This window comes from Melospiza georgiana, chromosome 8 (genome assembly GCF_028018845.1).
Source record: "Melospiza georgiana isolate bMelGeo1 chromosome 8, bMelGeo1.pri, whole genome shotgun sequence".
Taxonomy (NCBI): domain Eukaryota; kingdom Metazoa; phylum Chordata; class Aves; order Passeriformes; family Passerellidae; genus Melospiza; species Melospiza georgiana.
The window spans coordinates 37254367-37281873 of NC_080437.1; the positions used below are offsets into that span (position 1 = coordinate 37254367).

General features: G+C 45.2%; 1 protein-coding gene across 2 annotated transcripts in view; it reads left to right on the forward strand.

The window, feature by feature from the left end:
• The window catches only part of INPP5A (inositol polyphosphate-5-phosphatase A), a 181251-nt gene that overhangs the window by 71168 nt on the left and 82576 nt on the right, over positions 1 to 27507 (forward strand). For both annotated transcript variants that reach the window (XM_058029581.1, XM_058029580.1), the window contains exons 5-6: positions 21973 to 22036; positions 24619 to 24722. In XM_058029581.1, the coding sequence (XP_057885564.1) occupies positions 21973 to 22036; positions 24619 to 24722 (168 nt within the window). The remainder of the gene's footprint in view (positions 1 to 21972; positions 22037 to 24618; positions 24723 to 27507) is intronic.

Here is a 27507-nt window from a genome sequence, read left to right on the forward strand (position 1 = left end):
AACTCACAGTGTTTGGATCTAACATGGCCATCTGCTGCCTCACCAAAAAGGGTTTATTTGGGTTTACTTTGCCCAAGATGGATACCTGATGTGAACAGCTTCTTGTGGAGCTGCCAGCATACGACAGAGACCTCCATGAGCCAGGTGAAGCCCCTCATTACTGCAGGTACTAAATGAACCAAATATGCGCAGGAGGAATGAAGATCAAGTTAGATTCGTAATCTGTTAAAGCACTTGCTGTTCCTTATCTTCTCACAGGTTAATAAAGGCCTAGTAGAAAAAAATCAGCTCATACTAGATACAGTATTAAAAGAAAAGAGTTGTTTTCAAGTAGAACAGTGATGATGATAAATAAATCTGATGGACTCCCAGTAATGTTTGGTTTGTTTCTACTGACCTGTGTTATTTCTTTAAAAGCCTGCCAGTGCAATTTGAAAAGCAAAGTGAGGTTGGACACTTGTTCTATCTTCAACATCAAAGGTTTGTTCAATAATTCTGAATGAATCTGTCACTTGGGGAAAATTTTACCAATGCTTCCTTCATTCTTCAGGCACTGAGATCAGTGATGATTATTAAGCTTTGCAAAGCCAACATGGGTCAACAGGTGCATGATAAATGGAGCTGTTATTGTACATAGGGAAACAATTAATGTGTTGCTCCATACGGTGGGATGTCCATTAACACGCCCTACCAGTAATGCAAGCCAGAAAAGCTGCAGTAGCGTGTGCCCAGGTTTTAGGCGAGGTACAAAGGGAAATATTCTAATAGTCTATTCAGGCACTAATTTGAAAGCTGTATTTTTCTTTTTTTCTTTCTTTCCTTCCAGCCAGCAGGCAATGAACTCTGCTCTGAACAGTGGGGTTAGGCAACTGTCCTCATCTGTACCCTTGGTGAACCATGCTCCCTGCTTTGCCTTGTGGGAGTGAGCTGAATGCTTGAGGAGAAGTGCCTTGTTCAGTACTCTTAGCACATTACTCCTTTTCAATATATATTCTATGAATTCAACTAGCTAGTTGTGGAATCCTTATGTGGAGTCATGTCTGGATTAATTTTTTGTATGGCATAACAGGGGAAATATTTCAAGCTGTCAGTGCAGATACTGCATAATATTGTTAAGGCTGATAATTTCACTGTGGTGTGAAAACAGTGTTACTTCATATTTCCTAATTTAATTTAAAAAACTCTCCAAAAGATGTATGTTTAATTTCCTCTTTTAAGTTTCCTAAAGAAGAGTAACCCCTGCCCAACACATGCATGCTTCCATACATGCTTGCATGCAGCAACCAGGTCCTTAGGCCTGTCACTGATGTGAGAAGAGAGAGGGTAAAGCAGAGTTTGAAGGAACTGGGGAATCCCAGAATAACAATGGCCTCACTCATTTGGTGTGCTTTCTGGTCATTTTTTTAAGATAGCAGTTTGGTTCCGTTGTGGTGCAGAAGCTTTAGCATTTAAAGGTTTCATTATCAGAGCAAAATGTAATTAACTCACATTAGTGGCATTCCTGTAGCCTCCCAGTTCTGAATGTGCAGCTCTTGCTGCAGGAGACGGATCTTTCTCATGACCTCAGACAGCCTCGGGCCTGGGTTTGAGCTGTGCCACGGCAGCAGCTGCTGCGGGCAAGGAGCGAGCCAGGGAGCGCCGAGCCTCGTGCAGCTCGACTTCATTTTCATTCAGAACTCTGTGCTGGAGCTAATGAATTTCATTTAAAAACTTAAGCTTGTTTTTAAAGCCCGGTTCTTTCTTTCCATTTTCTTCATCACTATGAAAAATTTTTAATAGCCTTTGGTTACTCTTTCAGGGTTCTTTGTTAGACAGTTCATCTAAGAAAATCGGCGGGTTGATAGATTTTCTGATTAAATACTTGAGACACAGTAGATGTTTTAATTGTCCTGAGATCCATTTTTCTTGAGAGTCTGTGGCAATGTACAGTCTGCTTTTTAGAAACACTGATTGATGAATTCTGCTGTAATTTAAAGTAAAAGTTAATAAGACAGGCCTACATGGATCTGATGCAAGTTATTAGACCTGTAAGGCACTTTAATATATGCCATTTATTATTCAAAGAAGTGAAAGCCAAAAATGTTTCATGTGCACTAATAAAAATTCAATATAATTATTTCAGAGAACTTCGGGAAATGCAAACGGTCAGATAAACGGAATTTATTAAACAATGTCCAGTGACAGGAATGCTGATGGACCTCTCAGGCTGGTGGTACCTTTGCAGTAGGAGTGTGATGCCGTTGAAACTTCTTTGCATGAGAGGTTTTTGACTTTTCCTTACCAATGAGTTAAAACCATGACATTGAGTGTTTCACTTTTGCTCTCTGCTTCAAAATATAAAATGTTGATGGCCCTGTCCAGTGTTTTGCCTAAATTGCTGTGGGTTTCTGTATCCCAAGGTTAAAGAAGAGCTCAGGTAACAATAGCTTGACTGTTCTTTCCACTGGTCAGGCCTGAAATCCAAACCCACTCCTATGGCTGTCTCTTAAAGTTTAGCGTTTTCTACTATTAAAATCTTCCTTTGAAATAATAAATGACTACATGCTGTCAAGGTAGGGTCTGGAAAGGCCAGCACGTAGAATGGGCTGAGATTTCATCTGAGTGTAGTTGAGTTTTATAGATCTATTTATGAGATCCAATACTGTAATGATGTAATTTTACTTGTCTAATAAATGTAGCTGTACAACGAAGGATAGCAAACATTTCCATTGTGACCAAAATCCTTTAAACTGCAGCCACTTTGATCTTAGAGCTCATGCTATTTAATAAATGCTGGCCATTCTTCTAACAATCACAATTATTTAAAGGGTTTTCAAAAGGGATAGAGCAAATCAAATAAAACAATTACTGTTGTATCTCATTCTGAAGTTAAGTGTATTTTTTATGTGAGTCTTGTTTAGTGTCTCCTCCCAGTTTTCATCCATTATCACAATAATTGAGTTTGTAGCTGGAATTAAATTTATCAAATTGTGTTATCCTCTTTTGAAATTGGATAGGTATCCTGGCAGTGGGAGCTAGAAGTTAATCTGCTTTGCTAAAGCCTCCAGTGGCACAGCGGCAACAGGATTGAGAAGGCTCAAACATTTTCCTGTCACCCTGGACACGATGTAATTTCTCCTCAATCCCTTGTGCAAATAATGACATTTGAATCGAGCATTAACAGGCTTAATTACTTTAAAATTGTCATTTTAATTTACACTGATATAGTATTGATCATACAAGCAGAGATTAAGCTGTTCAGTGGAGCAGATGATGGGGAATTAAACATTAAAGGGTCCTCGTGGGGCTGAGAGGCCGCCCAGAGAGTGCCAGGAGAGGAATGATATTTCTCTGTAATGAACTGGCGGCATGCAGGGACATGAATCTTTGGCCTACTGGAAAAAGGGAAATAATGGGGTTTGGGAAGCATTTGCAGGTTATTCATTCGCTGCCATGCACCAATTCTCCAGTGATTCATCCACCTCACCAACATTTATTTATCTAGCAAATTCAGGAGCTCTGACCTTTCTGCTAAGTACATTTAACATAAGACAGAGTGGAATATTTCAGGTGTAACTTTTTACAAATATTAGTTATTGTTTCTTATTTCTGACTAATATTAAACAGAGTTATTTAATCTGCCATCCATACTTGCACCCATTTGTGTGACTCATGATGAGCAGACCGACTTCATAAAGAGATCCAGGTATTGTGGGACTCGATGAGGTCCTCAAAGTCCTTGACCTCATTTAGTTACAGTCTGATTTTCTTCTTTGGCAAACCTGAATTAAAGTTAATTTAAGACAAACTGACATGAGTTTACGTGGGTGATTATACAGCATATAATAGCAAAAATGATGACTAATCCTTGTAAAACCTCCAAACAGAAAATGTCACCACTCTGGTAGGGAGCATGTTTTAAAAGACCAGACAGGTATATATGCAGTATTTTAAGGCTAAAAACTTTATTTCAGTGATTTGGATTTGTCTACTAATTTATTGAAATGTTGCTAGGAAACAAGTATTTCTGTTTTGATAATTTACAGTTTAAAAATTCAAAACTAAATATGAGTACTAAATTGCACAAAATCGATTTTGTGTTTTTATACATGGCAGCAATTTTTTTTTTTCCCTGACCTGAGCTAGTAGGCTACTTTTCCTTATGCCTTACGTTTTATTTTTGTCAGGGAAAACCAGAAACAGTAGTGTAACCAGACAGGGTACCGTGTGAGTCAGGGTGTACTTCCAGTCATTGCAATTCAAAATCAAGAGTCTTCTTTCTGAAAATGGACATTTTTCTTACTTAGGAGAACAGCAGGGCCAGATCACCCCATTGAGTGCAGGGTTTTTTTAAATTTGGTAAATATGTAAATTCCCAAGGAAGCCTATTGAAGCCAATAGCATCCGTGCACTTGTTAGTGTGGCTTCCTTAGGAGGTCACTTCTCTTGCCTGTAACCAAGGGACTGGTCCTTAAAAGTGAGGAAGGTGATGCCATGTAGGAAGTTGAATTTTCTTATGGCTTACATTTTTGCTTTCACTGGAAAATGCTTTGAATGAAACTGTAATCTGTTGCTAGTCAGAAAAAGGGTTCTGAACCACATAGCGATGATTTGTGCTTATTTTTTTATCGGAAAGGATGTTTTGGTTGGGATTTGGGGGAAGACCTTTGGTTTGGGTTTTTTTTTTAATTACAGACTTAGGAACATACTTGGTTGCTGTCGGTTCTCTGTGGGTGTGGCTGATTTTGTAGGTTCAGTAGTTTTTGCTTTACGATGTTCCCGTTTCCCTTGGATGCTGCAGTGCAAGTGAGGGGGATGAGCAGGCACAGAGCTGCCCCGGCACGAGCGGCCCGGCGCTCGCTCCCTCCAGGGCGCCTGCAGGAGCTCCCTGCCGGGCGTGTGTCCGTCTGTCTGCACGTCCGAGTGTCCGTGTGTCCGTCTGTCTGCATGTCCGTGTGTCCATCTGTCTGCACGTCCGAGTGTCCACGTGTCTGTGTGTCTGCATGTCCGAGTGTCCACATGTCCGTCTGTCTGCATGTCCCTGTGTCTGTGTGTCTGCATGTCCGAGTGTCCACATGTCCGTCTGTCTGCACGTCCGAGTGTCTGTGTGTCCGTCTGTCTGCACGTCCGAGTGTCTGTGTGTCCGTCTGTCTGCACGTCCCTGTGTCTGTGTGTCCGTCTGTCTGCATGTCCCTGTGTCTTTGTGTCCGTCTGTCTGCACGTCCGAGCGTCCACGTGTCCGTCTGTCTGCATGTCCCTGTGTCCGTGTGTCCTGTGTCGTCCTGTGTTCGTGTGTCCCGTGTCCATGTGTCCCGTGTCCATGTGTCCAGTGGCGCTGCTGGGGCGTGTGTCCTGTGTCCCGTGTCCGTGTGTCCCGTATCCTGTGTCCGTGTGTCCGGTGGTGCTGCCAGGGCGCGTGTCCATGTGTCCCGTGTCCATGTGTCCCGTGTCCGTGTGTCTGTGTGTCCCGTGTCCACGTGTCCCGTGTCCACATGTCCCGTGTCCGCGTGTCCCCTGTCTGTGTGTCCCGTGTCCCCTGTCCGTGTGTCCTGTGTCCGTGTGTCCGGTGGTGCTGCCGGGGCGTGTCCGTGTGTCCCGTGTCCGCGTGTCCCGTGTCCGCGTGTCCCGTGTCCGTGTGTCCCGTGTCCCGTGTCCGCGTGTCCGTGTGTCCCATGTCCCGTGTCCGTGTGTCCCGTGTCCCGTGTCCGCATGTCCTGTGTCCCGTGTCCGTGTGTCCGGGTGGCTCGGCGGGGCCGGTGCTCCCGTCCTGGCGGGCCCAGTCCGTGTGCAGCTGTGTGCAGGCTAACGTATCGCTGCAGACACTGGTATAGACATCTGAAATGCAATTAAATGGCAGGAATGCTCTATTTGTCTAAACAAGACAAAGCATGGAATGGGTTCATTTGACTTGAAACATGTAATTAGCATAACCCTTCTGGATGCTTGTTTTATCATTTGCAATATAGTAAATGATTGATTATTGTACTGTACCTTTTGAATGTCATTAACAGAATTGTTTTGTCCACTTGATTAATATGTTGCCTCAACCTCAGAATAATCAGATTAAACTAGGTTGCCTCGTTCCTTCTGACTTGGAACATTCCTATTTCCGTGCACCATCTTCTCACAAAGGTCCCGTGTAGATTGGTGCATTTTGTTAATTCCAATGTTTCAGGATATATCCAGCTGGGAATCTCTCCTGATGTATGGAATGGGTGTTGCTATAAAAATTTATTTTATAAGTTAGCTAACTACTATCTTCTAAGTTCAGACAGTGGAGGGAGGCTGGAATTGGGTGTTTTCACTGTAGTTCCTGTAACAAATCAAACATCTGGTGTCCATACATATCTTTCACATCAAGGATCTCCAATTTTGAATGTGTGAGCCATAAGACATTAATGGTTTGGTTTATTTTTTGTCAAATTTTCTAAACCAAACCAAATTACACAAAAGCCTGAGCCTTGTTCTTTGCAAGAGTCAGTATTACAGGTTTTCAATTGTGTGCTAAATCACATTTGTGATCTGTAAACTGTTGGCTGCATTAAATTGCTGACATCCCAGCAGCTGAACAGCTTTTGCTGCAGTGATATTATCTGACCTCAGATTAAGGAATGCTTCTTTTCATTGAGCACATGTATAACAAACAACCTGTTTAGGCACGAAGGCTGTTTGTCAGCTCTTAGTCCTAGATCCAGAAGACGTGGAAGTGTTGGTGCCCAGCAGAGGCCGGGCTGTGGCAGAGCCTCGTGCCCTGGCGCCGGTGCTGGCAGAGCCTGCTGGGGCCTGGGCACAGCCAGGGACACCCTGGGCCCGGCAATGGCCGCGGTGTGCGCTGCACGCACACTTCGTGCTCACACGTGTGTGCATGAGGACATGTAAAACACATGAAGGTTTCAATGCCTTGACAACAAAATGTGAATGAAGCACAAACTTATGCTCCGGGATTAAGATTTAAGTTTCTGTCTATCTGGGTCAATGTTTGAGGTTACTAAGTGTTTGAGTCATTGAACTTTAAGACTGCATTCATCACAGCTTCCTAGACTAATATAAATTTCTTCCCATTAAGTCAATAAGCGTGGTTACATCAGACAGCAGTTCTGTCTAGAAACTAAGATTAATGTCCATCATAAAAGTGACATGAAGAGACAACTTGCTTGATTTATTTAGACTATTTTTATCTTCTCAGTTTTAAAATAAAATTCAAGTTATTACTTCTATTTATATAGAGGTTTTCTTTCTCACTCCCACTATTACTGAAATATTCCTTTCAGATGGTGGCTGCTTCATCATCCAGGTGTGAGCCTGTAGGACAAGAAGCCCTTCTTGTGGGTGTGCTGACAGCAAAACTGGCTAATATCTTGCACTCCTTCGGAAGAGCCCCCTTTTTTTTTTTTTTGTTAGGCCTTTTAATTCATCTGTTTTCTGTAAGAAAGCATATTCCAGTTTAAAAGTAGGAATTTGTTTCCATTCAGTTGTGCTCAGATCGATGTGTAAAAGCACAGTAATCCTGGCGGTGCAGCAGCACAGGGTGGCTCCTGAGCCCAGCTGTGGTTCCAGGCTGGCGGAGCACGTGCCTCTCTCTGCAGGGTTTCCAGAGCTGTTGGCATCATCCTGAGCAGGAGCAGATCTGCAGGTAATGCCCTTGCAAACTGTGATAAAGTCAGGCCTCAGCTGCAGGTTTGGAGGCTTGCAGCCCGTATCACCAGAGCTCCCTTTTCTCAACGTCCATGTGATCAAAAAGCACGTTACAGAGCCGTGAGCCTTATTTGTACAGTGAGCTTCCTGTTATTGATGGATCAGCTTCACAAAGTATGTTACAATGCTGTTCTTGAAATGCTTAAAGTATATTTTCTTTACTGTTTTCTAGCTCAAAGCTAGAAAACAATGGCAATATGGTGATACTAGCAAGGCCAAAAACAGACAAGCAAAAACCTTGAGCAAGGCAGTGGTGACAGGACTAGTAAATGAAATAATCTTAATTCACTTTTCATATGGCCTGTAGAGCGCTTTGGTTTTGTTTTTCTTTTTGAATTTATTTTTTAGAAGTCAGGAATGCACATTGAAATGCTGCTTTTGTAAGCTGGGCCCCCACCTGAAGCTGGTAAAGCCTTTGGGCACAGTTGTATTGTTTCTAGTTCAACACCTTGAATTCACTTGTTGCAGTTCAACAGCTGAAGTTTATCTGAGACTTCCAAAGGTAAAGCATTAATGGAAATGATGAATTACACTTCCAAGCAAAACATGGCAAACATTTCTAGCAGGTTCTTCCTAAACTGTAAATGATGTTTGGTTTGTGAAATAAGCTTGTGCACCAGGGAGAGTGGCACCCTTCCAAGTTCCCCACCTTGAAGCTGGATTTCTGCTTCAGGGTAAATCTGAGCTGGCGTGCCTGGGCAGCTGGCACTGTCTATGTCTATGGGCACTTCCATCCTAGGGGCCTGTTCATCTCCAGGCTCTCAGCAGGACAAGCAGATCAGGAGGAGTGAGCCAGCGTTTGCTTTCTGCTCATTGTTCATTGATGTCTGTGGTACAGGGACAGCCTCACACAATGAGTTCCGTGCACATTACAAGTGTCCTGCCTGCAGCCACAGAATCGCTGGAGCTACTTTTCCTAGCATGCTGTAGGGTTTTTTTGGGATTTCCAAAGTGAGAAGATGCCTTTGCTGGGGAGCCAGGCTGTGCTTGTTCCTGCTTCTCACAGCTGGTGCTCTGGGGCTTGTCAGACCTTCCCCCAGAGGAGCAAGGAGCAGGCAGTGGAAACAGGTCATACAAGCCTTCCATTCACACTTTGTAGGATGTTGAGGCAAAAGAGCATTAAGGAGTCCTGTTTGATGTATTAGACGTGAGTCAGAGAGTGACAGTTTGTTTTTGAGCAATTTGGTTGGATTGCCAATTTTCAGAGAATAATCTTCTTGTCTGCCATCAGAGCAGTGGAACCTACCTGTCTGTAACAAACTTCAAGGGAGTGTGCTAAATGCCTTCTAATTGTAATTATTCAAGAATGAGTTTGTTTAAAGTATTACTATCTTAAAGCATTACACCACATAAACTGGGTATTTGTTCGAGTTGAGATGCAGGCACGGCTGGCTTGGGGTGCACAAGGCATGTCAGCTTTGCTTTGAGCTTTAAACCCGGGCTCTGCTCTGCCCAGGGGTTTGCAGTGGTGGTCCCAGCAGCTCCTCTAATGCTAAAAATCACAGCTCAGGCAAAGTACTTATGAATGTACAAAATGTACAGTATTATTGAAATTTTAAAAATCAATTAAAGCTTTTTTGTAATTGCCCACAGATATTGCATGCTCTGGTTGAATGGCAGTAGGTAATTTGTAAACTGGTTAGGTTCATTGTTGGCCATCTCTTAGAATTGATTGTCCTTTAATTAACTTATCTCTATCATGCATGTAATGTGATTCCCAATAAAAATTACAGAATTTTAATTGAAATTGAAAAGTTCTGAAAGGTAGAAATATAAATAATATATGTTATATATGTACATACTCCAACTTGCATGGACATTCTGAAGAGACTTTAATAACAAGGCAGGTTTTCCATGTGATTTAATTACCAATAGACTTAACCGAGTATTTAGATTAGAAGAGTATAATCTGGTTTATTTAATAAAGAAAGGCTTTACATCTTTATGTCCTTATTGATTTGCCAATACCATTTAATGAGTGTCAGTTCACAAAAGTTACATTAGTTGAAATACATCTTTGGGTTTGTTCCTGTAGTTTTATTTTGGAAATGCAATCACTTGAAGAAAATGCTGAGCATAATTTAAAGTTAATTACAATAAAATATTACTCTGAAGTGTACATGAAGAAATGCAAAATGGCAGCATGCATTCAATTATTCTGCATAATCCAGTTATTCTGTATAATTCCAGGAAAATTAATTTCTTTTCAGTAATCCTAGTATTTTCTTATGTTTGCTAAACCAAACATGCTGCACACATTCATTTATGCTTTTATTTTTTAGTTTACATACACTGAAATTTTTTTTCAGATTGTTCATAACTCAGTTTTTAGTATTTTTACTGAACCGTGACAGAGTAAGCTTGAATTGTTCTACTATTGGTGCTTTGGTTTATATTGCTATTCCTTTATGGAATCAGTGCAGTAACTGGTACAAAGGGCACAAGGGCTTAAAATATCTAATCACATAAATCACATTGCTCTTCATTGCAGTGAAGGGAAGCCTGTCAAGAAATACCAGGTTTGGCTCCTTGTTAGCAATAATAATAATAATCATAATAATAATAATAATTTTTTAAGCATATAATCTGCATATTTGTCTCTAGCTGAACTGGCAGCATACAGAGCAGGGCAGTACGGTCACTGGGTCAGTTTTGTTTGCTCAGTCAGTCCAGTGACATGTACAAGGTTTAACACAGTATTAGCAGTGTCAAGTAAAAGACAAAAGCTGGGAGAGAGACTTTCCAATTTTTACTGTCAAATATTTTGTATTAAATTGGAAAAAGTTAGTAGAGATTGCTTTTCAAATATGGGCAATTTTCATTGTATTTGTCACTCAGTATGTAACGATGGTGACACAAGTAGGCACTGAAAGCCTGAGGTTTTGATAGCGTTGTGTAGTGCTTTGGTGGTGTTTGGTAGTGCTTGATAGTGTTTTGGTGGTGTTTGGTGGTGTTTTGTAGTCTTTGGTAGTGTTTTGGTGGTGTTTGGTGCTGTTTGGTGCTGTTTGGTGGTGTTTAGATGGTATTTGGTGGTGTTTTCAGAGGTTTCACCCTTCTGCACGCTGCACAGAGGGCTGAGAAGGCCGGTGTCGGGAGGGGTTCCCAAGGGCTTACAAGCACAGCCCCTGGCATGCCCTGTGCTGGGGCACTCCAGGCTTCCCTGTGTGTGTCAGGTCCCTGTGCCACTGTCCCCAGCCCGAGTCTGCAGGAGCTGTGGGTGCTGTGCACACCTGAGCCAGCTCATCCTGAGCCTGGCTGGGGCTGGGGCTGGAGATGGAGCTGGAGATGGGGCTGGCCTTGAGGGACTGTGCAGAGACAGCCTCTGGCATGGCTGTGCCACCAGGGACAGCCTCTGTGTCACCATGGACAGCCTCTGGCATGGCTGTGCCACCAGGGACAGCAGCTGGCGTGGCTGTGTCACCAGGAACAGCCTCTGTGTCACCATAGACAACCTCTGGCGTGGCTGTGCCTCTGGCATGGCTGTGCCACCAGGGACAGCAGCTGGCGTGGCTGTGTCACCAGGAACAGCCTCTGTGCCACCATAGACAGCCTCTGGCATGGCTGTGCCACCAGGGCCACGCAGCCAGCCCCAGCTCGGGCTCAGCCCTGCAGCAGAGCCAGCCCTGTGCTGCTGGCGGGCGCTCCCAGCTCCAGCCCTGGCACCTGGGCAGTGCCAGGTGGCATCACGGGATCCCACAACAGTCTGTGTTGGAAAGTCCTGTTCCAGTCCCCTGGCACAGACAGGCTAGTGCAGGCTGCCCAGGGAAGGACTGAGCTGGGGAGGACTGGGTCTCCAAGGAAGGCACCTTTGCTCTGGGTACAGAAAAGGGTGTACTGAAACAGGACCTTGTGCAGGGCAGTGTGCTGAGGGGTTTGACTTGACCTCATGGTTGAGTGGAATGATAACCATTGTGGAATCCTAAGCCACACACTGCTGTGTGTACATGCCACAAACCATGCACAGAAATAGTAGAGAGTAGGAAAAGTGGTAACCTTGTGGTTATTTTTTCTGACATGGCATGTAGCCTTTTGCTGGGTTCTGGCTTTGGCTCATGATGGTCAGTGCTGTCCCCAGCAGCGTTCCTGCGCAGCAAGCTTGCTGCTGTAGGCGCTGGATTTGCAGCTGTGTTACGCTCCTGGCTGCGTGGCTGCCCAGGAGGACTGTTGCAGGAGTACCAGGTCAGGGTAGCTAAGCCAAAGGCACCAGAGGGGCACAGCTGAAATTATTAATGATCTCAGTTTCTCCAGCAGATTGCCATAGCGCTGTGTTTTCCTTCTTATCTGTGCAAGAATGAGAAACAATGATTTCAGTGTCCTCAAGGTTGATGCCCTTGCAAGAAGCTCTTCTGCTACTCAAATCTCTGACCCTCTTTTGAGGCTGCCCTGTTCTTCTGCAGTTCATCTTTGTTATGTTAATTTAAAAATTTAACAGGTTTATTAATCCTGCAGAATTTATTATAGTCAAACATGAGATATTATTAAGTTGCTATTGTACAGAGCATTTACCTTTGCTGTTGGAACGACTTGTCCTCTGCATTGGCAGACACAGAAACATTCATTTTGTTTCCTAATTAGGAGAGCTGCAATCAGGAACCATGACAGGGTTCAGCTCCTCGGTGTACAGCATGCCAGGTTCCATAGTGCAGGCTTTATAAAATTCTCTTTAATTCAAGAACAGAATATCATTAACTTTGTAAGTGGATGAATACAATGGACAAGCAATTTAATTAACTTCTAACATTGGATGTTGGACAGGAGACAAAATGAAATTATGCACATATTTCTTATGCAGGCAGTCAACCTTGAAAGGGGCTTGATTGTGATGGGTCAGACAAGGGGACAGCTTTGTCCAATTATTTGATGTTTAGTCCTAGAATATGAAATTTGAAATTTGGTACTTTGTAAATCAATCATCTCTTATTTTGAAGCAGCTACAAAGGTTCTCTGAGATACAAAACAACCACCAGTGACCGTGACACGCTAAATACAACCTTTTACCACATGGTACTTTCCTATTTGTACATGACCTGTATAATGCTAAATGAAATGGGCATTAATGCCTCCTCATCAAATTGAATTTGTCATCTTGAGTGTATTATGTAAGAACATATCAATGAAATGCTGTATTGATTTAAAGTTCTCAAAATTAAAATTATTTAGCATCAACTCAATGTAGTAGGAGTCCCACAGCTTACCAGTTTTCCCCAAAATAATGTGCCTTTTTTTTACTAGAGGAAAGCTGTGGTGAAGTGTTGAGCATCCATCCGTCAGCGTTCCCACGTGCTCGGAATCCGTGCGGGCTGGGTCCGTGCCGTGGCACTGCTGAGGGCACGCCCTGTCCGTGTGGCAGTGCCAGCGCTGTCCCTCCTGCCAATGCTGCTCCTCCTGCCAGCTGGCCCTGCCTGCAGAAATAAACGGCAAACAGCAGCTACAATACCCATGAAAAATAATATTCTGCACTTGCACGTTACCTTCTGCAACCGGAGATTCAGGCTCCGTTTCTTGAAATTCAACAAGTGTTGCCACTATCCACATGATAAATCTGGATATTTGGATAATTTTTTGAGCTTGTCAAGAATTTTTAACTTCCTGGGGAATCGTTTTGGTTCTCCATAAGATTCAACACTGAAATAACTGTGAGCATTTACCTGGGTATCTTTTGAGGAGAATTGTTGCTTATCCTCTGCTGTGCTTACAGTTAGAAATTAGACTTTCTTTCTGTCCCTTCCCACGCTGATGAATATTCTGAGCATGGCAGGGGTCTGGCGCTGGCTCTGAAGCCCTCAGGGCATCCTGGGCAGAGATTTTGTCTCTCTGGCACACTCAGCCCCTGTGCAGCGGCCGGGCCGCATGCAGAGCATGCACACCATGCACACCATGCACACCATGCACAGCATGCACAGCATGGCCCTGGGCTGCTGGGCAGAGGTTTTGTTTTGTCTCTCTGGCACACTCAGCCCCTGTGCAGCGGCCGGGCCGCATGCACACCATGCAGAGCATGCACAGCATGCACACCATGCAGAGCATGCAGAGCAGGGCCCTGGGCTGCGGCTCTGATCCTGTATTCCTGCAGCTCCCCCTGCACTGGGGCTCCGCCAGGCTGGGAGCCTCTTATCCTGATTGGGGCCTCCAGAGTGCTTGAGTAATAGAAATATTAAATAACAACGTGATTAATGACTTTGTGAAGGCTCTACTTTGCCTTCAGGAATATTGATAAGTGGCGCTTTTTATAAGTGCTCAGCACACATACACTTCCTTTAGCTTGGGTTGGTTCCTTGGGCTGGCACTAATCTCGGTTTTCAGAAAAGAAACTCTGTCTGATATTTTTTTAATTTAATTGATTTGTAATTAAAATATTAAATCTTTTTGTGAAATATGTCAGTATCAAAAGTGACATTAAATAATCTTTGTCCATGCATTAGGTTGCATATAGGTTATTCATTTACTCACTGGACATGTTTATATAAAGCTCAGGGGTTTTGTATGTTAATTTTTCTCTTCTTAAATTAACTGGTCCCAAATAATGTTTTTAAATTGAGTATGACTTTTCATTTGCTGTAACAAAATTATTAAGGGAAGGTAATAGAGGTGGATTATGTTAGCTGAAGATCCCTCATTTTTCTGTTAGTCTTCAGAATAGGAAAATTAAAACTCCTGGGGCTAAGTTTTTGTTCCAGAAAATGTGCCATGCTGGTTGCTGTTAGCAGAGGCCTCTCTGATATCTGTAATGATCAGGACTGCAAGCAAGTTCTTTTTCATCTTGATCTCTTGATTAAGCATTTAAATGACTTGGGATTTAAGTATCTTAGAATTTTTAGAATAGTTACTCCAATCTGTGGTGTAGACAAGTCTCAACCTTGAATTAAATCTAAATGGATAAACCCATCTGAATATACCAAAATCTTGTGAAAGAGACTAGAAATAAACAGTACAAGATATAAGGCTATGTATGAACACTTACGGATCAGTTCTTTCCTCAATTACATTTAATTTGACTATTATAAAACCAAACCAAAAAAATTAGAATTTTTTTTCGTTATTTGTATTTTTTTAGCGGTAAATTTGTTGCGACTATCCCTCTTGTTAGTTCCACTGTTAATTGGCCTCACACTTGCAAGGGCTGCTGTGAAGAACAGCAGGAGGAGTGAGGAAGCAGTGCTAGATGTTGCAGGTATGTGTGCTGATGCCCAACGACTGCACAGCAAAATTGTGGCATTCCAATGAGTCAGGGAGGGCTGGAAACCACAGTGGGCGTTGTGGCAGCTCCCTGAAGCTGGGAGCACGGGCAGTGAGAGGAGATTCACCTGGCACAGGGCACGCCGAGGTGGAATTGCCAGCCTCGTGCAGATGTGCAGCTGGACGAGCCGGTCTGAAAAATGGGCAGATCCATTAAATAAATGGGTATAAATAAATTAGAATTCTTTAAGGCACAAGAACTTCTAAAGACAAAACCAGTATGTGGCAATTATTTTAGAAATGCAGAAGGATATTTGGCAGTATGGATCTAGTACAATTATAGTCAAGAAATTCCCAGGATTTAGGGACTCCCAGAGCTGGACACCCTTTTTATCCCTACCAGCTGCATGTGCTGCTTCTAGAATCTAATACTCCAGCAAAATTGTCTTAACTGGGAAGTGGGCACTGGAGACACTGCTAAAGTACAGCTGCAGGTGGCTTCTTCACAACATGGGTATTGCAAATAAAATAAATGTATTATTTATTTATGGACACTGTATGTTTAGATTATGATGCATAATATTGGTTTAGGCTTTATGGAGTAAGAGAATCTGCAGTGCCAGTCCTGCCACTGGTTTTATTCCTTCTGAGTGGACAGTTCCATTTGGTTTAATGGAAATATCACGTTTAACTGAACAGGTGTTTTGAATACAGCCCAAGGTCTGTTTCAAGAGAGTTTTAAAAGTTTGTCAGTGAGTATTTGGAGCCCACTCACTGTGGCACTTTATTAAAGGTGCAATTATTCACAGGCTGTTGAAATGCAGCTGATAGCTGTGTTTGCAGTGCAGAGCTGCAGGAGTGGGGTGTAATTGTTTGGAATGGTCGGATCGGGCTCCGTCTGTCTGCACTTCAGGTGGAGCAGGGCTGTTCAGGCAGCCTCAATGGCACTTTAATTGTATGTGCTTTAGCTGATAACTCTAATTCAGGAAATGATAGATTGCTGGACACCTAATTTGTTTGCAAATAAGAAGTGATAGAGTATTTTATAATGACTTGATCAGTGTACCCAGCCTGGTTTTTTAACCTTGAATGGGTATTAGACGGTTGGTGTTAATTTGGCTGTAGTGGATTGAGTGTGCACAGAACCACAGACAAAAACTGCACCATCCCTCGTGTGTACTTCGTCATTCAGTGTTCAGGTGTGCTGGATCCAGCCTGTACCACAGCCTGCCCTTCCTTTGTTTTTGGGAAAGTGGCAGTTGTATCGAAACGACATTTTACGGCAAACTAAGGGCAGGTGTTTTTACAAAGTGTTTCCAAGCTGCCACAAAAACCCAAGGTAGCCATGGCCTGTTTCGGAGCAGAGTTGTGTAGCTGTTTAGCTGTGGCTGTGCCCTCTCGGGGTACCTGCAGACCAGGTGCCCGTCGGCTGAGGCCGTGCCCAGGTGCCCCCAGTCCCCAGGAAGGGAGGCAGGGCCGGGCCTGGGGCCGGAGAGCGCCCGCAGCCCCGGCAGGGCAGGCAGCCCCGGGCCCCCCTTTCTCCTCTGCAGGATTTTCTGTCTGAGTCTCTGGACGGCGCTGTGCCAGGGGTGAGCCCAGACCGGGAGTGACGTTGCTGTCAGCCTGTCTGGGGTGGCAGCCCCTCCAGTGACAGTGGCCGCGCGCAGACTCCATCTCGCTAATGGGAAACCGATGCCTGCGCTTCATGTTCGGGTTTATAAACATGTGAAATACTTTTTTAATTGTTGGTAGCAAAGCAGGCACACGATCAATAGAGTCAGGCGTGCCAAACTCACTGTTGACATTCAGCAGAGCCAAAAAGGCTGGTAGGAGATAAGGGCTTCCTGTCAGCAGTGCTCGCGCTAATTCATATTCAGACATTGTCATGTTCCATGATAAATGAATTCCTTGAACTATATTGATATAGGAGGTTAAACATTGAAAAAGTTGGGCTGAACTTTGACTTTAAATATTCATTAAAGCTAATTATGGATTTTATGACTACATGAATTACAGTTTTTGTGTCATCATTGGCAATTTATTTTAAATATATTTAAAGCAATCTTTATATATTAACTGTCACATTTAGTGAGGTAATGCAGTAAATGTTTACTTTGTACAGTAATTAGACTTTTATTAATCTATTTCCTTTTTGCATTAAATATCCACAGTTGAAATGGTCGACTTTAAAAACAAATTATGCCAATTAACTGTTTAAAAAAACCCTATAGCTATTAAAATCTTCAAATTTTTGTGGCAAAGTTCCTGTATAATTAAAGAAATAGTGCTTTTAATAATGCTGGATGTGTAATCCATCAGAACCAATTGTTTCTCTTGCCATCAGCACTAGTTTTCCCAGATGAGTCTTTCTGTATGGGTTAATGAAAGAAATCTCTAATACCATAATGAGTATCATTCTAGAACCTAATTAAATGCAGTGAATGTTCAGCTTCAGTGTGCTAACAGGGAGAAGATGCCTGTTTTTTTCTCCACGATACTTTTCTGGGGAGATGTGAATCTCTTGTAATGAGTGTGCTCACCTTAGATTCAGTGTGCTCTGTGTCCCCAGCTGCAGTACAGGTGTGCACGCAGGTGTGGTAGGAATGGTCAGGTACTTCTGTCAGTCCGGAAAAAGCATTCTGTTAACAGCAGCATTGCCTGAGATAAAATGTCTGGCCTTTCCCTGAGTCCTGAGCGTTTCCATGAGGGCCATTCTCACAAAAGCCAGATGTGTTTGCCTGTGTACTCTGCAGTTGGTGACCGTGATATCGAAAGAGGTCCTGGGAGTTTACAAAGGAAATTTTCCCTGCTGTGCCTACAGGATCTTGGGTGCTGCTCTGACTGATTTTAGGGCTGTTAAAGCCAAGCTGTTGGTTGTAGTGAACAGGGGACAGCAGAAGAATCAGTTCTACTGTCTTGTGTGTTTCTTAAGAACTTGGCCAAGCTACAAATGAGTATTCATGACTGTGCCACCTGACTTTCTGTTTTGGCACTGAGTTACTGGTGGTGAATGGGTGGTACTCCCTCATGGCCACGGGTGTTGCTCTCCAGTGCCCATGTACCTCTCGGTGTAACTGGGCACCTCAGACTGTGATGAAGTCCTTTCTGTCTTGTCAGCTCCTGACTTTATTAGTAAGGTATCAATCAAGGATTCATATAATCATGGTTTGGGTTGGCAGGGAGCTCAAATCCCACCCAGTGCCACCCCAGCCCCAATGTCCAGCCTGGCCTTGGGCACTGCCCACCCTGCCAGGGAAGGATTCCTTCCCAGTTCAGCTGGCGGGTCAGTCCTGGCAATGACATGTGCAGTCCCTGTATCTCTGAGGCCAGCAGGCTGGGCTGGTCTAGGAGCTTCTGGTGGTATTGAGTACCATGACCTTGATATGGTTACAGACCCATAGGCTGCCAGGTTGGCCTGATGAGCTGGGGACTTTCTGATCTGAGCCTAACTGTGAGCCACCCCTTCATTGCTCTGCCCTAAGGCTGCTGAAGTAGAATTCACAACTGGTCCGTGTTTGCAGACTGCTTGGAAAATCAAGCAGAGAACCTGTGGCTGCTGCCTGCACTCCATGCCAGTGAGACACGTGGTGAGCAGAGCGTGTGCCATCCCCTGGGCCAGCCTTGGGGCTGCAGGGTCACCTGTGTGTTCAGGTGAGAGGTGCTGGGCCGTGTCTGAGCCCTGATCTCAGGAGCTGGGCTGCTCAGGGTGAGGCAGCATGGGGGCACAGCTGCAGGGTCACCTGTCCATTCAGGTGAGCAGTGCTGGGGATGACCACAGGCTGAGCTGCTCAGGGTGAGGCAGCATGGGGGCACAGCTGCAGGATCACCTGTCCGTTCAGGTGAGAGGTGCCTCAGGTGTGTCTGAGCCCTGAGCTGAGGAGCTGAGCTGCTCAGGGTGGTGCAGCATGCGGGCACAGCTGCAGGGTCACCTGTCCATTCAGGTGAGCGGTGCTGGGCTGTGTCTGAGCCCTGAGCTCAGGAGCTGGGCTGCTCAGGGTGGTGCAGCATGCGGGCACAGCTGCAGGAGGTGGGTGGATCAGCCTCAGTGGCCCCCGGTGTCGGGGTCGGGTTTCTGCTCTAGAGAGGCTGCTGTGGGGAGGGCCGCAGTGTTCCTGGCTCTGCTGTGTGCTCTGGGGCAGCCGCTGATGTCCCTGCCAGTGAGGGACAGTGCACAGCGTGGCCACTGAGCTTCCATTTCAGTACAAGCTCCTATTTGCAGGTGGTGTGGAATTTCTGCTGACTGCAGAGGTCATCCATCTCAGCAACCTTTCAAATGGAACAAATAATAGCTTTCTTTCTTTATCTTTGAGATATTTAAAAGTTAAGATGTTTGGGTGGTTTATAATCTTTAATGTGTTCCTGTGTTGTATCACTTAGATATTTTATGTGCTGCTGCACATAAAATACTTTATGCACCAGGTCTGCTTTTTCCAAAGGATACTGACATTGTAAATAAGAAAATAAAGCAAAGCTCTTCAACTTTAAATTAATCTCATTTAACTTTATTGTTAAACTGACATTTTATGAGAAATAAATGGAATTAACATAATCGCCTCAACAAAAGGGCCTAAGCAGTAGGCCCTGGAAAGTTTTTTTAATATATTTCATTGTGTTAGGGCACAGAATTATAAGTGCACTCCATCATTTGTGCAAGTTCACATTTATGTACCTAAGCCTGATTAAGTCTATAATAATGCGGAAAATAGTGATAGCTGTAATTTCCATTCCGTGATAGGTTTGATTCTTTTTAGTGGGGTGTTTGGAAATGCACAGTGCAAGCCAGTCTGAATGTTAGTGGTATCAGCTCCTGAAACCTGACAGAGTTACTTCATCACTGTCACAGATTCATGGTACACGAGTAGTTGATACTCAGTCCACAAGTGTAGACTATCAAACTAAACTTCTGCGGCATAAGTCTTAAAAAATAATTTTTAAAAATGAGATTAAAACTGTACAAAGTCAAGCAATGAACAAATTGTGACACTCAGAAATGAAGTTGTGGCTTAAGCATGAGTGGCAGTACTGTTTTTAATAGAGTTATGACACCCTAAGTGAAACGGGCTTTAGAGCATCTGGTTTTTTCTTGGTTTACTTCTTGTTATGCTACATGGAGAAGCTTTGGAGTTCACAGTCCTGTCCCCTAGATTTAAATGGTCACCTGTTTTTAGTATTATTCATACCTGACTTGGATCGGTCACTATTTCCAATTACTTTTTTTCGCTCAGTCATAAATTTCCATCTCAGCTGAGCTGTGGTGAGTTCCAATGCAAATGAAGGGAGAGGGTTGCCAAGAGGGTGGTCAGACACAGGAGCAGCAGCTCAGAGGGGAGGGCAGGAGCTCTCGCCTCAGCAGTGCCCTGGGCAGCCACACTGGCACCCCAGAGCTCCTTCACAGCAGGGCCCTGCATTGTGGGGAAAGGAAAGCTCACTGCAAAACATCACTCAGGTGTTACAGCTGGGCTGGATTGCCATGTGTTACTGACATGGCCTAGGATTTCCCATTCCAGGATCCCTTTTTCATTTGCTTTTAAGTTTTTCAGACAGGATGCATTTGGGATGGTACTTTCCAGATGCTTGCCAAGTGTCCTTTCTTTTTCTTCTGGAGGCCATGTAAGGAAAAAAGCTTTATCCTTATACTGAGTTCTTAAAGAGTATTATTATATAGTAAATGTTACCTTTATATATGTCAGATTTTGCCCTACGCATTGAAGAAAGAGGTGGCCAGAAGGGAATATCAGGTGGCAGTGTTTTTGTCTTGTATTTTTTTATTTTAAAATTTATTTATTTATTTTAAAATTTATTTATTGCCAGGATTTATTTTCTCCTGGCAATGCGTCCTTGTTGCAGCACACTTCACCTTGAGTCCTTCGCAGGGATGTCTCCTGCAGTTCCTTGTTCACCTCCTCTGTGTTATAAAAAAGACACCCAAAGGCCTGAAGGAACCTGCCTGGGTCGCAGGGACGTGCACTCATCAGTTAAACATGTGGCACTGCTTTCTGTTGGGTGGACTAATATGTCAAGGAGATGGGCAGCACCTCGTGCTTGTGCTTTTGACAAATCAGCCCGTGTCCAATCTCTGGATGTGCAGCATCTCATAAATAATGCAGCAGTCGCCGGACCAAGCACTGCTGTGCTGGGAGGGGCTTTGTTGTTGGACAGGAAAGGATGCAATGAAACTAAATCATCCTTTATTCTTCTTAGTAAGAGTTTATCCAGTAACAGGCTGGGGTTTTTTCAGTTTCTTTTGGGTGCATCAGATGTATCTAAAGGCTCATCAAGTTGTCCTTTTAATTTTTTTTTTGTTGTTTTGTTTTGTTTTAAATATTCCAACATAAAATCTATTTGCTCTGGTTTGGTTTTTTTTCTTACTTGATTTTCATTTGCTCTCTTCTAATATGTAATTTTCCTCTCATTACCTGGGGAAAAGCAGTAAATGGCATGTCTGTGGAGAAGTCACAGCAAGCAGCGAGCGCAGGGTCCCTGTGTGTCACCACGGCACAGCCCCATGGCACCAGGGGGAACTGTGAGCCCCCCGGGTGGGTGGGCAGCCCTGGGCAAGGGGCACGTGGAGAGGGGCTGGTGCAGGAAGGCAAAGGGGGCTGTCCCTCTTGGGGAATTACCGAAGTTTCAGGGTAGGGAAAACCACATCAGGCTGAGAGGTCGTGGAGCCTCTTCTGCAGAGGCTTTAGCTGCAAGTTAGAAAACTTCAAAACTGCCCTTGTTTCCTGTACCACATGCTCTAGAAGCTCTGGTTTTGCTTTGAAAGTGAAGAAGAAATGGTCAGGTTTTTATAACAGAATTGAGGGTCTGTTTTGGGGGCTCAGAGAGGCATCTGTCTGTGTCACCTGTCACATCCATCTGTCTGGTGCTTCAGTGCACGCCTGGCAGTGCCCTTACCACAGTCAGTGGTCATCTTTATACTGACTAAAGAAATCTCAGGGAAGCAACAAAAGAAATTAAATGTTTTATAGATCTTAGAAAGTGTAAACATTGGTTTATTTATTAGTATTTAATTTCTTGACTTTGGGTTTTTTTGTGGTTGTAAAACCTGATGCTCTTTTGAGTTTTGTTAGCCAAAGTACATATTATTATAATTCCATGTTTATTGGGTTTTTTTTACAGGCTCTAGGAAGTTTTTACTTTCTTCATGAATCTTTGAAAAACATCTACCAGTTTGATTTTAAAGGTAAGCAAAGGCATTAAATGTTTTTAATGGTTAGTTGGCTTTATACATCAAGGCAGCTTTTCCATGCTTTTTCTGATGGTGGTACCTAGCAATGTTTTCGTGTCATGCAGGCTCCTGTAAAATGCAGGCAGGTCCCTTGGTGACAGGTGTTGCTTTTCTTACCTTTTACAGACCTTTTAGAAGGAGTCAATGGACCAGCCACAGGCTGCAAGCCAGAGCATTAGTCATTCCCATGCACCTTTAGGTCCATAGTGATCCCTGAGGATTTCAGAACTCTGAATGGCCGCAAGGTTCTTCCATGTAGGTCAGATACAGGACCAAGACCTTAACTGTCCAACAGTGATGGCCATTTTGCAAAGCAGCTGAGGTAGATTTAGGGCTTAAATTACTTGGGAGCAGAGCAGGTCAATAGGAGGGTGGCACTGTTTAACCCACAATGATCCTTCAGGTTGGAGGTCTTGTTGTGCCTCACAAGTTTCAAAGTATAGCTGGGCTATATACGTTAAATATTAGAAATAACATAGAAAATTATTGAATGCTTCCTGAGGTGAATATAGAAAAGATTATATAGAATTTATGTTATTTTAGTTGAGAACTGTATCTATTTAGTACAAAATATCCTGAGCTTCATTTAGCTTACTGAGCTGACTCACATTAATACCATGTCTAGCATGCCATTAGTGTGAGACACTGTTGAAATGGTAGTGACCATGGACTGAGCTAATTGGCATCATTATGCATGGCAAAACCGTAGCAGAGCCAACTTGCCAATGTGAACCATGCTCATAGAGATGGGTTTGGCCCAAACATCATTTAGAAGGAAAAGACTCTGAATAAAAATCAAGGAAATGGGTGAATGAGTGTTGTAAGTCACACTCTGTTCTTGTCATAGCAGAGTCCGTCTCCCAGCATAGGGTTTGTAAAATATCACCCCAAAGGCTCCCATCTTTCAGGGGAAATGTAAAACTTGCCTCTTCTCTCATGACTATTGACATTTTCACAGTGTATTAAGCTCTTAAATCAGAAGAAAAATCCAGATGGATACAAACATTCTATGCACAAAAATCATTATGAAATTCTGGTTCTACTCAAAAGCGTGCAAAAAATAGATGCTTATACACAATTCAGTATTCCTGGAACATCACTGTTGCTTTTCAAAATTCACTGCACAGTTGGATGTGACTGAATACAGACTGGAAAAAAAGATTGTTGCTGTTTTTCAGATCTCAGGAAGACATATCTCCATTCTGAAAAAGGAATAGTTTTCTCTTGCAACCTCACGTATTATATGCCATAGTGTAGGTCTGTTGAGCTGTTTTCACAGTGATCAGAAGCCCAAAAATTTGCTTACAATTCAAACTAGTGCCAAGCTGACCGTTCTGAAGGGATGTCCTCTAAGAGAGGGGGTTTAGGCACGTTCCAGTTGACCCCCTGTATTTACAGAAGGAAGCTTGCTCTCAGGTGTGCAGTCAGCAGTGGAGTGGAGCTGCTGTTGGTGCAGCCAGGCCGTGCTGTGCATGCCCTGCATGCTCTGCAGTCCTGTCACAATGAGCCTCTGGTGCCTCCCTGTGCCAGCTGCTGCCTGCCAGTGCAGTTCTCCCAGCAGATGCCTTCAGTCCTTGCTCTTCTGCCAGGTCTTTTCTGTAACTCAGCAGGCTTCAGGATCTCTTTGCTGACTGTTAAACTTGCTGAAAGAGTCACATCCATCCACAGCCTACTTAGAATGATGCCAGATCAGTTTATCAGGATATTTGTTCAGTTGTCCCGTGGGAGCCAGGCCTCAGAGGGGTTGGCACATAAAGAATAATACTTTTTTTTCCCCAAAGACATTGGGCTGCATTACAGTAAATGCTTCCTCAGATATCCAGTAGGACTGAACAGTTTAGGAAACTTGATAATATTGGGAGTTTTTCTCTTACACATTCCTGGCTGAAGGTGACTCCAGTGTTGTAGGTCCAGGATAATGGCAGGTGAACATGAGCTGCCCGAGCTCCTGTGGCAGAGGAGTTAAACTAAGGCAGGTTCTCACCTTAGATGTGCATTGTTCTCATCAGGTGAGAAACCAAGTATAAAGTGGATCAAGAAGAAGAAGCTCTCATTCATGAGCTGAGTAGATCCATAGGAGTCTGGGTTGTTTCTGTCTATGATGAAATTAGAGACTTTGGAAAGTGACGTGCACCACCACTGAGTGTCTTGTACTAGTCCAACACCCATTCCAGCTGTAAAAATCCATGCTCGTGTGCTGATGGCCACAAAGGGTTGATCAGATGGAGCCCGGGGGCTGCAGGGTCTCAGAGCAGCTGAGATGGGGTTTGAGTGCAAGGGTGTGCAGAGATCAGGCTCACGATTAGAGTTCCAGCACTTCATGGGGCTCTGGGTAGTAGAAATGACAACATCACAACTGTGCAACTTCAGCTGTGGCTGATATAAACAGGGGTGTTTGTTTTCCCCTAGAACAGTTCAGTGCTTGCACACTTTTTGTAAGATCCTGTTGATTTGCCAGCTGTTTTTCCAATAAGTGTGAGAAGATGCTCGTAATGTTGAAGTTATGTGTGTTAATTTTGGTTTCTCTCTCTTCCTAGCTAAGAAGTATAAAAAGGTTACTGGGAAAGAAATCTACTCTGACACTTTAGAAAGCACACCCATGCTGGAAAAAGAGAAGTTTCCACAGGATTATTTCCCTGAGGTATGTACAGAACTGTGAAGTATTCCCAAATACCAGGTTTGATTCTGATTTCCTCTGACTACTCTTGAGCAGCTCCTCTCAGTGATAAGGGTGGAATGGAATCTTGGAATTTTGTCTGTTTCTTGACACCAGTAATACATGTTTTAAGTCATGGCATGATGTACCAAAATCCAGTGAGAGGTCCTTGTGAAGGATGAGGACAGTGATGCAGAGACTGGTTTGTGCAGTAAGCCCAGGCAGCGTGGCACTGTGGCACTGTGGCACGGTGACAGCGTGGCACTGTGGCAGCGTGGCACTGTGGCAGTGTGGCAGTGTGGCACTGTGCCACTGTGGCAGCGTGGCACTGTGGCCCTGTGGCAGCGTGGCACTGTGGCAGTGTGGCAGCGTGGCAGCGTGGCACTGTGGCAGTGTGGCAGCGTGGCAGCGTGGCACTGTGGCAGCGTGGCACTGTGGCACAGTGACAGCGTGGCACTGTGGCAGCGTGGCACTGTGGCAGTGTGGCACTGTGGCAGCGTGGCACTGTGGCAGTGTGGCACTGTGGCAGCATGGCACTGTGGCAGCGTGGCAGCGTGGCAGTGTGGCAGCGTGGCACTGTGGCAGCGTGGCACTGTGGCACTGTGGCAGCGTGGCACTGTGGCAGCGTGGCAGTGTGGCACTGTGGCAGTGTGGCACTGTGGCACTGTGGCAGTGTGGCACTGTGGCACTGTGGCAGCGTGGCACTGTGGCAGTGTGGCACTGTGGCAGCGTGGCACTGTGGCAGCGTGGCAGTGTGGCAGCGTGGCACTGTGGCAGCGTGGCACTGTGGCACAGTGACAGCGTGGCACTGTGGCAGCGTGGCAGTGTGGCACTGTGGCAGTGTGGCACTGTGGCACTGTGGCACTGTGGCAGCGTGGCACTGTGGCACTGTGGCAGCGTGGCACTGTGGCACTGTGGCAGTGTGGCACTGTGGCAGCGTGGCACTGTGGCCCTGTGGCAGCGTGGCACTGTGGCAGTGTGGCACTGTGGCACTGTGGCACTGTGGCAGTGTGGCAGTGTGGCAGCGTGGCAGTGTGGCAGCGTGGCACTGTGGCAGCGTGGCAGCGTGGCACTGTGGCAGTGTGGCACTGTGGCAGCGTGGCACTGTGGCAGCGTGGCAGCGTGGCAGTGTGGCACTGTGGCAGCGTGCCTGTTTGGCACTGTGGCAGCGTGGCAGTGTGGCAGCGTGGCAGTGTGGCAGCGTGGCACTGTGGCACTGTGGCACTGTGGCACTGTGCCTGTTTGGCACTGTGGCAGCGTGGCACTGTGGCAGCGTGGCAGTGTGGCAGCGTGGCACTGTGGCAGCGTGGCACTGTGGCAGTGTGGCACTGTGGCCCTGTGGCAGTGTGGCACTGTGGCACTGTGGCACTGTGGCAGCGTGGCAGTGTGGCACTGTGGCAGCGTGCCTGTTTGGCACTGTGGCAGCGTGGCAGTGTGGCAGCGTGGCACTGTGGCACTGTGGCACTGTGGCAGTGTGGCACTGTGGCAGTGTGGCACTGTGGCAGTGTGGCAGCATGCCTGTTTGGCACTGTGGCAGCGTGGCAGTGTGGCACTGTGGCAGTGTGGCACTGTGGCAGTGTGGCACTGTGGCAGTGTGGCAGCATGCCTGTTTGGCACTGTGGCAGCGTGGCAGTGTGGCACTGTGGCAGCGTGCCTGTTTGGCACTGTGGCAGTGTGGCACTGTGGCAGTGTGGCAGTGTGGCAGCGTGGCAGTGTGGCAGCGTGGCACTGTGGCAGCGTGGCACTGTGGCAGCGTGGCAGCGTGGCACTGTGGCAGCGTGGCACTGTGGCAGTGTGGCACTGTGGCAGCGTGGCACTGTGGCAGTGTGGCACTGTGGCAGCGTGGCAGCGTGGCAGCGTGGCACTGTGGCAGCGTGGCACTGTGGCAGCGTGGCAGTGTGGCAGCGTGGCACTGTGGCACTGTGGCACTGTGGCAGCGTGCCTGTTTGGCACTGTGGCAGTGTGGCACTGTGGCAGCGTGGCAGCGTGGCAGTGTGGCAGCGTGCCTGTTTGGCACTGTGGCAGTGTGTCACTGTGGCACTGTGGCAGCGTGGCACTGTGGCACTGTGGCAGGGCTGTCTCGGGAGCTCTGTGCTGCTGCGTTCTGCCAGCCCGGGCAGCACAGGGACACTGTGCCTGCTGCCAGGGACACCCGGCCCGGGCACACACTGGCACTGTGCCCCACGGCTGCCCTCACACCCTCTGCACTTGGTTCAGCAGAACTGCTGCACGTCTGGGATTGCTGCTCTTGCCAAAACCAGAAACACAAGCAGAACTGAGGGGTTTCTGCACTGCACCTGAAGGTGCAGACTCTCACTTCTTTGATATTTCCTTTAATGTTCTCAATTTTAATTTCTTAAAAGTATCTAGAACATGGGTGTTTACTGGTTAATGTTCTCCTCAAACCAAGTGAATAAATTTGTTGATCTGCTGTAACATTTGTGGATCAAACAGGCATGTCACTACTTCAATAAAAGGAAGAACTAAATAAACTCCTAAAATTAATTTAGAATTTGTAAATATACACACTTAGAGATATTTACACAGCGCTGTGTTTGGCAGAGAATTGCATAAATAGTTATGGGATTGATAGGATGAAAGCTGTTCTTTTTCTTGACTTGGATACTAAATTATTTATTTTTATACCTCAGTACTGGAAGGAAAAGTGCCTTTGACATAATTTTGCAAAGCATTCACTTCCTGTGAATGAGCATGTCAAGTAGTTTGAAGCTGAGTGTTGGATCCCTCTGAGGGAGCTGGAGCCGTTCCT